At 41.0% G+C, this 16,420-nt stretch overlaps 1 protein-coding gene across 10 annotated transcripts; it reads left to right on the top strand.

Annotated features, from left to right (window-relative positions):
- Window positions 1-4,081: 4,081 nt before the first annotated feature.
- MTERF1 (mitochondrial transcription termination factor 1) lies at window positions 4,082-10,290 on the top strand. Of its 10 annotated transcripts, none has more exons than XM_080975376.1 (4): window positions 4,082-4,370; window positions 5,211-5,337; window positions 6,218-6,341; window positions 8,817-10,290. In XM_080975376.1, exons 3-4 carry the CDS (start codon window positions 6,308-6,310, stop codon window positions 10,034-10,036), a joined length of 1,254 nt encoding a protein of 417 aa, XP_080831502.1. In that variant the 5' UTR covers window positions 4,082-4,370; window positions 5,211-5,337; window positions 6,218-6,307; the 3' UTR covers window positions 10,037-10,290. The 10 variants fall into 10 exon arrangements, with proteins under 10 accessions (XP_080831502.1, XP_080831504.1, XP_080831498.1 ...); XM_080975374.1 differs by having other exon boundaries at window positions 4,369-4,488; XM_080975373.1 differs by lacking the exon at window positions 4,082-4,370 and adding an exon at window positions 4,495-4,671.
- Window positions 10,291-16,420: the final 6,130 nt, after the last annotated feature.

Here is a 16,420-nt window from a genome sequence, read left to right as displayed (position 1 = left end):
AGAGATACCTATATTTGCAGAGTGTCTGTGCCTGAGGCGTTATTTGATCAGGGTCTACTCCTATTTCCATTAAAGGCAGTAGGCGTTTTTCATCTTGCCTTTGTAAGATAGTAAGATAGTGGATAGTGATTTCAATGTCCAGCTGTCAGATAATATATTAAAAATAAGTATAAAGTGTTGCTATTAACATTGTGGGGGTGAGGTGGAGAATAGTTTATTCTTATGCACTCACCACAGTTTATTACATGAGTTCTTTCCCTGTTTTGCTGAACTATCCTCTGTAATTCATCCCGCAACAGAGCCAAGCATAGCTTTGCATCTGAGTATTGCAGTATGCTGTGGTCTTATCTGTTGCCATGGGAGCAACAAGGAATGCCTTTAGGTAGTATACACTATGTGTGGCGAAGAAGAATTGTGCTCCAAAATGGGGTTAATAGGGCAAAAAGATTCTGGTGGGGGAGCATATGCGTCTGCTGAAATACAGAGTGTGTTTGCCTTACTGACCTTAAATATTCTGCTTAAGCGAACAGACAGACAGTCTCATCCTTAAGCTATACCAGGTGTCGACTCAGCAACACGGAACCCGCGGAATGCATGCAGCCTTTGACGAACTTTTATAAGCCTTTCATCTGGACTTGTGATTAAAATCCAGAGACTTGGGAGCTCTAATTAAACAAGCAAACAAATAACTGCCTTCCTGTTAGTCACAGTTGTATGGATTATCTTGAAAATGCAACAGCAGTATTAGGTTCTCTTTTAGAAGAACCAAAAAAGATGGCCCAAAGCACCTCTTCTATCGCAAGGTGCAGCACAGGGTATTATTAGATGCAAAAGAGGACAGGGCATGGCAAGCTGAAATTCCCTCTCCCACTCAACTATTAAAGAGACAGGAGCCCTTTCCTCTTTTGTATTGGCCACCCTTCATAACCATTCACTGACTGGTCTTTCACTGATCAAGGCATATACATTCCAGTTTTGTTCATGCAAATCATGGAAGGTGCATTCAGCTACAATGCTGTCATTAGCTATGACTCTTTAGTTTGTACCAAATTTCCAGTGTTGCCTTCAGTTTCCAATATATCCTTCAGTTCTGTTCTTCAGCACTATTTATTCCTACGCTTGACGGGAGTATTGTATTGCAGATTCTGCTGCAAGAGGAACAAAAAGACTTTATAGATTGGGAACGAGAACTAAATGGCTAGGAGGGGAGACTGAGATTTTAATGAAAGAAGACAGAATTGTTCATGTTTAATCTCATAAAAGGGTGCTTTGAGGAAATAAAGTAGAAAACGGAGAAGAAGGTACCAAAAATAATAATCAAGACTGCAGTCTTGAATAGTTAGTACTTGGTTTTATCTGTGTATTCTGATTGCACTATCTTTCTGAATGCACTATTCAGATTAAAAACATAACATGATTGTTTGGGGAAGGCCCTTTAAAACATTATTACACCTCTGAATACTAGGCAGCTCATGTTATACAATGGAAACTGCTCTTGTCCTCTGGTTATTTGATTGTCATTGAACATTTTATATTGCTCTGTAAATCAAAATTAGTATTATTCTAAGGAACCTTTTATTTACAAGATGCTGCAATATGTATCAGATGACAAGTAAATGAGAAACTCACTGAAAAATTCATACAAATAAATGCACACTCACAAGTATGTATGCTACATGCACTCATATGCATATTTATAGCCACATATAAACAAGTTTATAATGCCTTCTATATACATGCATGCACAATTCACACGCTGTCTTGTTTCCTAAGCAACCAACATATCATCACATCACACTCCTGTTGTAAAGAGATCAAGATAATCACTTATAAATAAAGCATGAAGCATAGGTGTCTTGTAATATTGCAATAATACATACCCCCTGAAGAAAAGTCCCTTTGTGCCCTGGATCCTAGAGTTGTGCAGCTTATAGTTTGACAGATCGTAAGCTCTACATATCTTTTTTTGGACATATTTGATTGTGCCTTATCTTTTAATTAAACATTCAATAATGCTGTAGTTTTGCTGTTCAGCTGGTACCAGCACTTTAACTGGAAAGAAGATTAAGGCTTCCTACAACTGAGAAAGTTTGTGAGATGAATTATTTATTTTGCAAGTGTAATATATCAAAGACGATATACACTTGAAGAAAGGCTGCAGTTGGTAATTAATTAGCTGACCCTGCTTCCCTAGCTAATATATTTCCAATCATGTACAAAACATTAAACATAAGATATTCAGTAATATGTATGGCTCTGTTATCACAGGTAGTTTGGAATTTTGGCCTGGCTCAATAGAGAAGCGTAGGCTCATGCAAGGGCTATGCATTAGCTCAGTCACATTTTTTTACTTTTTCCCTTTGACCCTTTTGAAGCTAAACCTTAGCTTTCAAAGCTGTTTATCTTGCAGCATGGAAATGATGACTAAGAAAAACAAATCTAAGGGTCCAAGTGCCCAAGTCTATATCTTGCCCTCTGTTTACTCCTCATCCTTGAATATTATCCGAAGGTCCGAAAAAGTAGTCTGAATATCTTCTACGAAGAAAACAGAAGCAGGTGATATTTATGTCTGAGTAAGAATTATTTGCCTAGGGATGACTGTGGTTATTTAGTGCTGCCTTTTTTATTGATTAAAATCCTAACAGTTGCATTATTAGCTGCTTCTAGTTGTTAGCCATGCTGAGGCTTCAGGGATGGGTGAGTATGGGAAAGGGCTAAAATCCGAATATTAGTCTGGATCATCTTGCTGTTGATTGTATTTCTTGCAGCTAATCAGGAACAACTAAAGCATCATATGGAGTGTGGCAAAAGAGCAATGCTTCATGCAACAGGAAAAAATAATCAATAGTGTTTAGGATTTTTATTTGTTTGTCTTGACAAGACAGCAATGCTTCATTACATACTGTAGTATTTTAAGGCTGTTTATTTGATACCTCCCGTGCAATTATCACTTCAAATTTGAATATGCTATTGTGAATATGTGCCTGTAACCCTTATGAATAATCCATGCATAGAAACTGATATGGAGCACAGTATGCTATTCATCCTATCAGATCTTTTATCTATATTTGATATTGTGGACTATCACATGTTGGCAAATTGACAGCAGTAACTGCAGGGTAACAGCCAGGCGATGTGGTTCTGCTTCTTCCTTTCTAGAATGTTCCCGAAAACAACTGATTGCTAATCAAATCCTTCCCCCATTCTCTGTTGGATTCCACAATACTGTATTCTGTCCTGTTCAAAACTTGCCACATAAATTTCTGAAAAGATCTGGTGGGTAGTCATGACAATACCAAACTTACTTATATGTTTGATTCCTTATCTGCTTAATTCTCCAGTCTTGGACCTTGCAGTGGTAAACTTGTGACCAAACCACTTCAGATTACAGGTCCCAGTTGACTGTATGCTGTTGTGTACAAAAACTTCCTCTACATACAGCAGACAACTAAAGAACATAAGAAGAGCGCTGCTGGACTTGAGTTCTGTCCAGTCAAATTTTCCCACAGAGCACATAAACTAGACATGAGCGCAGAGGCACTCCTGCTGTTGTCATCAGGAATTGGCATTCAAAGTCTTCTGGTGGTTCCCTCGCTGCGAGAAGTGAAGTTACAGAGAACCAGGCAGAGGGCCTTCTCGGTAGTGGTGCCCACCCTGCAGAATACCCTCCTATCAAATGTCAAGGAGATGAGTAACTAGACAACCTTTAGAATAAATACATCTAAAGGCAGCCCTGTATAGGGAAGTTTTTAATGTTTTATTATGGTTTTGTAGATGCTGGAAGCCGCCCAGAGTGGCTGGGGCAACCCAGTCAGATGAGTGGGGTACAAATATAATAATGATAATGATAATGATGCCTCTGAACCCAAACATAAAGGTAAAGGGACCCCTGACCAGTCGCGGATGACTCTGGGGTTGCGGCGCTCATCTCGCTTTATTGGTCGAGGGAGCAGGCCTACAGCTTCCGGGTCATGTGGCCAGCATGTGGTCATGTGGTGAACCAGAGCAGCACACGGAAACGCTGAAACATGCACACATCATAATGAGACTGACTTGGGGAGACCAATGCACATTCCATTGCATAGAACAGATTAATCAATCAATCAACCAACAGACAAATTAAAAAAGCAGCAGCAGCTCCTTTGCCCCAAAGCAGTACCTCAGAAGGCCGAAATTATCAACAGATTCTAATGACAAATTAGAAAGGAACGCGTTAATTTGTCACTACTTTTTCCTGTAGCAAGTAGTGAGAACACCGTGAAACAAAGAACGTGTGAATCTGATCTAATACCGCCATCTCCTGGTAGTTCGCTTTTTCGGCAAAAGGAAGGCAGGTCGAGGCCTCTCTGCTAGATGGCAGCACTAAAAAAGTAAAACACCCATCGCGCTTTTCCCCTCCTGCACGCGCGTGCTCTTTTTCCGCTTTCTGCTTTTTCCGTTTGCAACTTTCCACGCCTCCCCAAGGAAGGAAGCGCACAAATGCCGGCGGTGAGCAACGCGCTAGTATCTGCAACCCACTCTTGTGCGTTGTCTGTAACGCCTTTAAAAGTTTCTCAGACATAGAACGCGAAGATTAAATTTTGGGAAGCAGGATTTTAGTGGCTCAAGGCTAGCAAAGCTGAGGCTAGTAAATAGGGAAGGCGGTGGCAGAGGGGAAGAAGAGAAAAGGAGGTTCGCTTCAGGGGCAATGTGTATTTCATGCTAAATTTTTGAAGGAAACTAAAACTCCCATCCGTGCAGTAAATTAAAATGCTGTTGATTTCGAGGGAGCTGATATTTCATTAAGCAAACCTAGGGCTCAGGCTTGTTTTCCTGTTTCCGATTTCGCCGCGACAGCGCAGTCCTGCACATTCATGTCTACTCAAAAGTGAAACCCCCATTTTCCCGTTTGTTTGTGGAAAAAATGCCTTTCTTACAGGTCACCCCAGGGTCTCAGCAATGGGGTGAGAGGCAAGCTGTTTTTTGGAGGGAAGATGTCTGTGCACGCCCGCGGCTTCACCCCGCGCCCCCAAATCTGCTGTTGCCTCTTTGTACTGTAAATTGTAACCAAATAAAGCCGGGTTTTATTTCTGAGTTAACGTATACAGAACCATGGGCGTAGCCAGGATTTATTGTAGGGGAGGGCAGGTATTATGCTGGGGTGGGGAGAAACTGAGTTAACTGCGATGCAATTGGTCAGTTAAATGTTTTTCTTTCTTTACTTGATTTAGGGGGCTGCCTCTCCTGTCCCTCACCCCCCATCCCCGGCCACGCTCATGTACAGAACCTGGCTGTAAATGAGGTGAAGACCTAGTGTTTGGGAATGATGCCTTTCCTCAGAGGAAGCAGTTTAGGAAGGTAGCTGTCATACAGAGTTGGACCATTGGTCATTTAGTTCATTACAGTATTCAGCAGAGCGTCTCCAGAGTCACAGCCAATCTTTTGCAGCCCTGTTTCCACATGCAGGGAGTCATGACCTTTTGTGCCAAAGCATGTGCTCTACCACTAAACTCCAATTTAAGGAATTTATTTTAATATATCTGAATATTGTTTATCTTGCCCTTAAAGTGCCAATTAGTAATAGTATTAATTAAACTTATTGATTACTGGTAACCTAGTACATTTATAACGTGATATCGTAATATAAAAGCATGCAAAGTCAACAATTTAGAACGCAACAAAACATTCCTTTCTGGTAGCCACTCAGTTTAATGCATCACACTTTATAGAAACCAGTCTACTGATATGACCACCACAGAATTAATAGTATAGAGTGAGGATCAAGGCTATGCATTTAGTCTCACCCACAACATCATTTATTTTACCCTCCTTCCAGCAAGCATGTTGTGGCTTTCGTACGGAGCCCCCGGTCGTTTCACGGACTATTGACCCATACACCACTAATCTGCCACCAGCCAGGTTCTCCCCGGTAAATCACTTAGTCTCAGCTGGGTTCTCAAGTTAACAATAACTGTAGTTATTGCAAACACAAATAAATTTTAAATGCATTCAAAATGCTGTTACACTTTACCCTCTTAGTCTTATTTTATCCTGTCTCTAACTCTTCTACCTCCCCTCACAGAAGAACCAACTGCACTAACTCTCTCTATTTCCATCTGTCTTCCAACTGCTTTCCCAACTGGCTAAAACCTCTGGCTAAGCCTTTTAAAAACATGTAGGCTCTGCCTCTGGCTTTTCTATTGGTCTACCTATTAACCCTTTCTCTTCCCCTGTACAGACATTTCCAAAAGAACAGGCAAACGCCACACATGTATTGTGTGAAAATGAAGCCCAACATGTGAGCTCCTGATTATGAACAGAGAGTGCTATGCAATTGGGACAAGCAGTCAGGACACCGCACGGTTGGTTGGCTAGAGTCTTTCCCAGCATCCAAATGTGGGGGTACGTACTCATGTATAATCCGTGACTCCTTTGCTGGTGTGAATTGTGCATCTGCAGTGAACTACAGCAGAACACTTTGGGAGGATGCAAAAGAGAGAGGAAACTGCTTGTCGTCTCTGCTTCTCATTAAAAGTATCTCATTAGTGTGAGTGCACCATAGACCCTTTGTTACTTATGTCCATTGTTTCCAGTGGGTTTACTCTTAACACGACTAATATTGTATACAATATTGTATACATTCGTACCTTGGTTTTCGAATGCCTTGGTACTTGTACGTTTTGGCTCCCGAACACTGAAAACCTGGAAGTAAGTGTTCTGATTTTTGAACATTTTTTGGAAGCCGAATGTCCAACACGGCTTCTGCTTGAGTGCAGGAAACTCCCGCAGCCAATCGGAAGCTGCACCAGGAGTTGAACAGACTCCCAGTGTGGTGTAGTGGTTAAGAGCAGTGGACTCGTAATCTGGTGAACCGGGTTCGTGTCTCCGCTCCTCCACATGCAGCTGCTGGGTGACCTTGGGCTAGTCACACTTCTCTGAAGTCTCTCAGCCTCACTCACCTCACAGAGTGTTTGTTGTGGGGGAGGAAGGGAAAGGAGAATGTGAGCCGCTTTGAGACTCCTTAAAGGGTAGTGAAAGGCAGGATATCAAGTCCAAACTCTTCTTCTTCTTCCCAGAGTGGATTAAGTTCGAGAACCAAGGTTCCACTGTATTACTTTATGGCTGCAATTTTATATACACTTAAATCTGAACCATTTTACTAAGAATTCCCATTAGTAATGGAGTTAGGACTGTGCCCTTAGTCTGGTTTGTTAGGACGAATGTAATTTACTGTTTATTTCACTATATTTATTTTTTAAATAAACCTCCACTACCTTTGCTCAAATACTAGAAGGCTACTAAAAAATAATAATTGTGTGGCTAGTATTTATCGCCAAGACAGGTATAATCATTCTGAAGTTGTATGAGAACAGCCTCTAAGCGGTTTACAGGATAAAATATATATGCACACAATTAAACAAACAATGAAACTGATAAAGTTACAACACTGGATGAAACAATAAAGTCCTTCAAAAGCAAAAACAGAGTAGCACAGTTTGAAAACTTCTTAACTTACTCAGTAGCTGGGCCACTAAGTTGCTTTAAGGTGGATGGAAGGTTGGAAAGGGGCACAGTCTGCAGCCATCTGGACCTCACCCAATTCCATCCATACCTTCTTCCTCATAACTACCTTGATAGGAATACCATCCCTTCCGTCTTCCCTCAGCCTCTTGCTAAGGCGCATCCTCACTCACAATATTCAGCATTCACATATTCTTCACGCCAAGCTATATCCTGTGCCTACTCCCAACTAATTTCCCTACCCAAATCACTCAAACTATGTAAACACAAATCATACAGCACCCAGTACTCATCCCTTTCTAATTCCCACACCCTCAACTCATCCACCAATACGTATGTATACATGCACCACCCACCCATTCTTTACAGTTTTTCCCTCTCTGTCATCAAACCGCTAAGACTTTATCCACTCTACTAAAATGTACTGCAAAAATACCAGGAGACACTGACAGAACCATGTAGCATCCATCTATCCACAGATGTACTCTCCTAGATAGCAATCTGGCTCTCGCCCAGGTTGCTATCTCTCACCTATGACTCACCCAAGGTGTCGCCCAGCTTCTTCCACTGGGGAGGAAAAAAGTTAAACATGTAGCAGAGATTCCAAAAAATAGACCACAGGCAATTGTACTTGAGCTTTACCTGCTACTGAAGGCAAATGAGCATAATGGTCACAAACCCAATATATTCAGGATTGGCACAGTCCATAAAAAGATTCCAGTTGTAGCACTTACAAAAAAACTTACAAGCTTATAAGACTAAGCCTTAACTCTATAGCATACAGAACACCAGAACAAAGGGACAGAAAGAGAATGTAAGTGTGACCCAGGCTCCTCCTGGTCTTACTATTATAGTCAGCACAACCTTGACAGAAAGATAACAACCAGTTTAAACCAGCTGTACTCAGCTTCCCAGAAGGAATATAACCCAAACAAAAACCTACCTCTTTCTTTCACATAGAAAGAAAGCCTTTTAGAACTCTCTTGAATTAATCAGAATAGGAGAGATCGCTATACATCAGATCAATACTTTCTGTACTAAGAAATGCAAATTGATGGGTGGAATTTCATGTGCCCCTCTCTGGTACTCCTTCATTCCACCAAGGAGTGTGTGTCAGACATTTCTAACCCATACAATAGGCACTCCACACAAAAAATAATAACCCATCTAGAAGGGGATTGCTAACATTTAATTCATTCTTACAATGAATCCGAATCTTTTTAAAATGTGTTAAACAAATTAAGTTATGAACAGGTTGTTCATGAATGCTTCCTTACAGTTTATTATAATTCTCTCTCCTTGTCTCTTATTTAAAGATTCTGAACTGACTGGAAGTACAATTTTATTCAGAGATTTGCAGTGCCTGGTTAGCATCGCAATGAGAGGGCTGGTGAACATGAAAAATAAACTGCTTTTCAACATGAATTTACCTTGGCTTATCAAGTTGTCTACAGACATTATATTCAGAGGGGATTCCACCAGGTTTCTTTGCCTTAAGATTGATAGCTCCAGTGATGAATTGGACAAGGAGAACAACATTTTAGTGAAAAATCTGGCTGGTATGGGCGTGGATGTCAAAATGGTAAGAAAACGACAGCCTGGTGTTCTCAAGAGGCAGATCACCAATGAAGATGGCCTGAAGATTTTTTTGCAAGGAAAAGGGGCTAACAGAGAAGCCATTGCCAGTATAATCTCACGTTATCCACGTGCCATCACTCGCTCACACCAGTCTCTGAAAGAACGCTGGGAAATTTGGCGAAGCATTTTGATGACCGACATGGAAATTGTAACAATCCTGAAACGTTCCCCTGAATCCTTTTTCCGTTCTGGGAATAATGAAAACATGCAGAAGAACATTACCTTATTTTGTTCTATTGGGCTGACTTCTAAGGATCTTGGCAACATGCTGACCAGAGTTCCAAGGGTGTTTTCTAACAGTATAGAGCTCAATAAACAAATGATAAGCCTCTTGAATGACATCTATTTAGATCTAGGTGGAGAAAAGCCAGATGACTTTGTAAAACAGATAATTTCTAAAAATGTCTTTATCCTCTTACGGAGCAGCAAGCAAGTGAAAGCAAACGTTCAGTTTCTGCAGTCATCTTTAAGTCTGAGCAATAAGGAATTTCTAACGCTGTTGCATGGGCAAGGAGGTGATGTTCTGGATCTCTCTAATGAATACCTAAAAAAGACACTTGCAAACGTGAAAGAGAAGCTGTTGTCTCATGGGTGCACTGAACTAGAGGCAGATATGTTTGTCCTTAAGCACCTTCGCATTCTATACCTTTCTCCACAGAACCTGAATGATAAAATAGATTGCCTCTTGCAGGCAAATATTAACATTAATCTAATACTGAAAAGTCCTCTAGTTCTGGACAAAAGCATCAAAACTATAAGTAACCGTATTGATGAGCTGGGAAAGCTAGGCTATAACTTTCAAATCCATGGGATTGGAATTCTTGCGTTAAGTAAACAACGATTTGAAGCAAAACTGGAAAAGTTACAGGCAGCAACAATTTTGCACGGCTCTAATTGATGTGCAACCACCAATGCATGGGTCTTTTGGGACCCAGAAGAGGGCAAATGGGGGCATGGGGGGTTAATGGAGGCAAATGGACTTCTTATGCATGCTCCACCAACCCGTGTAGGGGCCAGAAATTGCACCCAGGTGCAAAATGGTTGCTGCCTGTACAATGTACATAATAAATATTTTTTTAATTGCCTTATGTGACCAAAGAAACAGAAAGCAAAACGGAAGAAATAAATAAATGGAATTGAGGTTAAACATAATTTAGCCTTGCAGTACTTTTTTTTGAATTAATAACTATTTGTGGCTATTCTGAATTTTCAAAAGTGTTGGTTTTAATAGGATCTGGTGAATGGATGCGCTTCAAATCTAGGAATATCTTTACATATGCTCCCTGATATGCTACATTTCTACACTGATTTATTTAAACATGGAGCCTTCTAACCTGATAGCTGAAATGATGCAGTAGCAATGAAGCACTATTACTTGATTTTGCTGAATGTATGTTTTACTATTTATTGTGCTTCTTTCCTGCTCTTTTAAATGGAGCATTGTATTAAGTTGCCTATGTATTTCTTGGCTCAGGTTAAACTTAAAATGAATGTTGCTTTTCTATGTAATTCCACCCCCCACCCCCCTTGCCTTTGATGGCCACTTAAGGAACTGTAAATTTTTATACGGAACAAAAATGAAACTGAAACATGGTAGGCAGAATAGCAGCTATTTTCTTTTTGGTATTTAGAGTGAATTAAAATAATAAATCAATGGGACGATAAAAAGAGTCTTTGGGGGGAACGTAATTTATAAGGGAGGAGCATGATTTAATTAAATAATTTAAAAAACAACAACTTTACATTCAGCCCACCCATTAACTGAAATTTCCATGAAAAATTTTATCAGTTGAACCCAGAACTTCTTTTGACAGTTACTATGTTAAAATGAAGATGATATATGGTGGCAATAGCTATCAAGTGGAAAAAATATATATGACTAATTGACAGCTAGAAAGGGCAAGCTCTCTTGTGGTTAAAACATCCACAAGATGAAAGGATGGAAGTCTTTGGGGAATAATTCACCCTACAATTTACTGCTGCTAATTACTGGTATGTATGAAGTATGCACCCTGCTGCAAAAACAGTCAGGAATAATATGTGTTGGCCATTAGTGGTAAAAAATAATCTATTAAGCTTTTTTTAAACAACCCTTTTGACTATAAATTCTAAGCAATTATATTCCTGTGGGTGATTAGAACTCGTATTGTATCCTTGAAGAAACAGAAGTTTGTTTGAAACAGGATGCATCAGACAAATCATAGTGAGCTAATCTTAGACACTCTTCTCCCCTGGAATCCTTAGAGAGGTCCTCATACTGTTTTTTCCTTAGAAAAAAATGTACATAGTTTTCTTTCTCTGCAGGGGAGTTGCTTGCTTATGAGAAATTTGTCATGTGAAGTTTTGTTTTTTTAAACTTAATCTGTAAAACATGGATTCGACATTTAGAGGACTTCAAAGGAGATGGCGAGTCAAATTCTTGAGTGACGTAAATGTTGACTTAGTGATTGTTGTGTGATAATTATAGGAACTGCAAAGCAATGTGTATTGGTATTTTAAATACATTTATGTATTCACAATGCTTTTTTTTTTTTAAAGACAACAACTTGTATTTCAGTTTCTTAGAAGACAATTTATGTGTAGAAAGTTCCTTGGATGGGTTGAGCTGTACCCTAAACCCATGGTTTGTACAGTGGTTGTCAGGCAGGGAGTTGAGAGTGCTTAGCGAAGATAAGAGTCCGGGAATCCAGCCATATTTACAAGATTTATTGCCTCTTTGAAGCTATGTACAAGCAGTTAAAAAATGTGACTTCATCATGGTCGGTCAGTTGTCCCGACTGGCTTCCTTCCGCCTTTGGGCCAGCATAGCCAACGTCTAAGCCCAACCCCCCTTCTTCCTCTCTGACAAGAGGTGCTTGGCCCAGGAAGTACCTCCTCTCTCTCAGATTCACTTCCCTCTGACCCCCCCTTTGTCTTCTCTCTCGTCCGAAGACGAACAGCTGCTTATTAAAGGGACCTTCTCCCGGTAAGTTCCCATTCCCTCCTCCTTCTCTGACTCCAGTTCCCTGACAGTGGTACCTCGGGTTAAGAACTTAATTCGTTTTGGAGGTCTGTTCTTAACCTGAAACTGTTCTTAACCTGAAGCACCTCTTTAGCTAACGGGGCCTCCTACTGCCGCTGCGCTGCTGCTGCACGATTTCTGTTCTCATCCTCAAGCAAAGTTCTTAACCCGAGGTAATATTTCTGGGTTAGCGGAGTCTGTAACCTGAAGCATATGTACTAATATAAGTTACAGACGTACAACAGGAAAACTATGGTTTGGAGTCGTATATCTTTGTTTTCTATCTGCCCAGCGCTTTGCTTCGCAAGTTGACTCCCATCTCCATGGTACAAAGGACCTATCTGGATTGTCAGTGGCCTGTGAGTTGAGACAAAATGGCAAACCTCATTTGGTACAGTGTTATGTAAAACAGCTTCAAACTGGTTTCTGTTCCTATTTTGTTCCCATCAAACCACAATTTCTGTGCTGGCTCAGGTGCGGGTCAGACATTAAAACAAAGTGTGGTTAGCTAATCAAATGGTTTTGTGTTACAGCTGAACCCAGCACAAATCTATTCATTCTTAATTCAGAAGTGAGCAAGTGTTCAGTAGAGCTTACTCCTAGGTCATCGCAACCTTTCATGTCGAGCTGTTAGGGAGCACATGACTGCCCACTTTTCCTGCCCTCTGCATGGAAGTGTAACCACAGGGCTATTGTAGGCATTGGATAGTTCTAGACTAATACTACTTTATTACAGCTCTTAGACTGCTGCTCTGGGACCATTTCAAACATCAGGCAAACCTGAGTGTGCCACCAAGGGCACACTAAACAGGGAAGTACAAACAGAGCTGTGTTTAAGTGTTTTATGGCATGCCATTTTGAAAGAGTTTATCCTCAAAAGCGGCACATAAGTCTTTTATTTAAGGCTTCCTGTAATTTTGAGGAAAGACCATAGTTCATTGGTAGGGCATCTGCTTTACATGCAGATGTTCCCAGGACTGGCAGTTTCTTATTTTCCTCTGTTCCTAAATAAGGACTACAGAGCTACAGAAGCAATAAATGTGAACCGCTTTTGCCAGAAGGAAATGAACTGTGAAGGTTCTATAGGGAGCGGAGATTGGCAGCAACAAGGAACACACAGAAGGGGATTACGGTATATCCAATTGCTAGTGCCTCAGAGGAGTGAACAACGTTAAGAGCTGGAGCTATGAAGCTGAAAGCCAAGAGCAGGAATCCTGGGCATATGGTCTCTCTTTTAAATATGCTAATTATTCATGTTTGTTTCTGAGGTGATGGAAGGAGACAACACAAAACACAGCTTCGACCCTAACAAAGGTTTGCACAGGGTTGCCCCCCTCTAACAAAGGTAAAACTTATTTTTTGGTAGTCTTTGTAATAATCAAACCACTGGAGGCTTTCACCTCCCCCTAGGAAAAAAAACCCCCACACATTTATTTTGTGGTGTGCACCATATGTTCCTTAAAAATAATATTTTTTTTAAAAAAACCCACTTGGAAGAGTCATGAGACAAGGACATCTGCCACCGGCTGGAATTGCCATAGCTATAGCTATATAAAGAGTCCTCTAACTATTTTGTTTTTGCCATCATGGAATTCACTGCTGACACATTTCATAAAGTTTGCATTTCTAGAGCTTTCAGTAGATGGAAGAAGTAAATTTGTTAGCTGAAAGTGCTTGCTGTGCTGGCACTTTGTACAACTCCTGGCAGAGAAGAGTTGGAAGAAGTGATGCCTAAGTGGTGGCAGTTTTCTTGAAAATTTTGAATTGCTAACTTTTCTGGAAACTTGTCCTTGTCAGTGTTTGTAAAAAGCAAAAAAAAAGAAGGAAAGGGTTCTGACCTCCCTTTGTCTCCTCAGCCTGGTCCTCGGACCCTTGTCGGCACAAAAAGAGTCCACGAGAATATCCTTGCAGAGTTTTCTTCTTAAAAGTCCTTGTGCAAAACACGACTGAATAACTATACACACCAGCACTAACCAACCAACCCAACCTCCAGCCTCAGCAACAAACTAACATTTCTCACTTATATATACAACTTGGTGCAGGCCGCTGAGTCATGCTGACCCAGCTTTATTCGCATTAAAGAAACAGTGGCCATTTTAGCCGTGAGTCCTATGCTAATTAGGGTGATTTATATCTGAAAATGGAATGTTTTCCACAGAAAATTTTCTGCCCCATCTTTCCTCCGAATCACAGCAGAGCAGGGGGGGAAATACTTCTCTATCACTCCTCTATTTCTGAACCAAATTGCATTTCAAAAATCTCTGCATACTTAGTTTGGCTGCAAGCAATTATTCCCTTGACCATTCAGGACATCCAGTCTCCCTAACCAGGAAACTTGCCCAGTTACTGTAAAAAATTTAAAAAAAAATACTTTCCTGGCTGGGACTGATGGGAGTTGTACTGTAGTCTTAATTGTCAAAGATAACATTTACAGCCACTTCTATAGTTCTGAATACTTACACCTGTGTAGCATCTAGGCAGGTATTCCCAGGTATTCAATTATGGGGCAGTTGCAGCAACAGGGGACCACTTCCCCTCCACCAGTTTATGTACCTTCCCCCAAAGGCCTGCATGCACTCAGCCTGAGACAATGCCCATGTGGAAACTGCCTCTGCTCCACCCTCTTCAGTTCTCTCCTGGTTCTGGGAGATAGTGGTTCAGGAGAGGGTGAGGAAGCACTTGGCCCTTCATTTGCCTGGTGTGCCTCTTCCACCAGCTCTGAAGCTTCCCATACCTCTGATTCTTGCCTCCTGGCTGGTACAGGTTCCCACAAACCACTTATCCCCTCTCCTGAGTCAGAATTGTCAACATCTTGCTAGTCCCCAACATGTCCTTTGCCAGTGCTGTTATTTTTAGGGACCCAGGGAAATTAGACTGGCCTCGACTAGAGCCAGGGCCTTTTCAGCCGTGGCCCCGGCCTGGTGGAACGCTCTCCCACAAGAGACCAGGGCCCTGCGGGATTTGACATCTTTCCTCAGGGCCTGTAAGACAGCTGTTCCACCAGGCCTTTGGGCAGGATGCAGTTTGACTTTGTTTTGCATAAAACAAGCCAGAAGGAGGCCCTCAACCCGCTCACAGGTCCTTGTATGATCAGTGGAAACAGTTGGTCCTGGCAAGTATTAACCACTCTCATTTCCAACCTGATAATTGCCACCTGCCCAGATTTTAACTTGTCTGAATTAATTTTAAGATGTATTTTAATTAATTGATGCCTGTTTTTATGCATATTGTGTGTTTTTTTATGATGTTAGCCGCTCTGAGCCTGGCCTCAGCCGGGGAGGGCGGGATACAAATAAAATATTATTATTATTATTAAGTAAAAACAGCCATAACTGTAAAATTAACTTATTTTGTAAAAGGAAATACACAACACGGAAAGAAAATTGTTAAAACTTGGATCACACAGCTGATTGATGCTGTTTGTTCCAATGTACAGGCTCAATGTGTTCTGTGAGAGAGATCCACGCAGAGAAATTTCTCATGCCAGTAAGTCTCCACAGTGAAAACAGGTATGTAAAGAAAATTTGTGGAGATTCAGTAAAGGAACAGGGAGCAGCTGGAAGATCAAAGGAACTGGAACGTAAACAAATCCCAAGCTACACACTCTGAACCTATGAAAAATGCCCTGCTGCTGTCTTTGCTGAAGAGATAAAGTTAGTGTGGAATCCATGCAGAATCCATGCTGGATGATTGAAGACAAGCCAGTCTTGGGCGATTAAGAACACATCTGCACTTGTTGTTTTGTCAGAGAGTCAATTTGCCATGGTTTTGATGAATTGAAAGCACATCTGGTATCTCGAGATTACGCAGCATGCCTTTTACACAGACCGTGAGTTTTCCTGACTTCTGCATTGTCTATGCGAGATGGTTTTGCAGATATCCGGCAATATAGACCAAATGAAGATTAAAGAAGGCTGTCTATTCCCTCCTCTTCTGACTCATTGACGCTCCTGATCTTGAAAACGAACTTGAAAATACGTAATTTGCTTTCAGAGAGAATCCTGTTGGCATTTGTCTTAGAGTATATCATTCATCACTATTCTTGCTCGCTATAATCTGTCGGACTTCTAGATAATAAATTTCAGTTGCATTTAAGTAATATTTATTTGTAGTATTTTTTTTTACCCACCATTCACCACAAGATTCCAGGGCAGGTTACAGAATTACAAAACACACAAAACCGTTCCAAATGGAACAGAACAGCATACATTCAGCAAAAGTGATGGATTTTGCAAAGCAATGGGTGCCATTGCCCCACGCCTCAGGCTTTGAGGGTTTATT

Source organism: Podarcis pityusensis (genome assembly GCF_964106645.2).
Source record: "Podarcis pityusensis genome assembly, chromosome: 12".
Taxonomy (NCBI): domain Eukaryota; kingdom Metazoa; phylum Chordata; class Lepidosauria; order Squamata; family Lacertidae; genus Podarcis; species Podarcis pityusensis.
Note: the sequence above shows the minus strand (reverse complement) of the source record. Positions and strands in the feature narration are given on the sequence as shown.

Excerpts from the sequence above, each read along its gene's own strand:
- MTERF1 (XM_080975378.1), top strand. The coding sequence starts at position 6,308 with ATGCAATTGGGACAAGCAGTCAGGACACCGCACG. Across the intron at positions 6,342-8,816 it reads AGCAGTCAGGACACCGCACG|ATTCTGAACTGACTGGAAGT; the intron begins GTTGGTTGGCTA and ends TCTTATTTAAAG.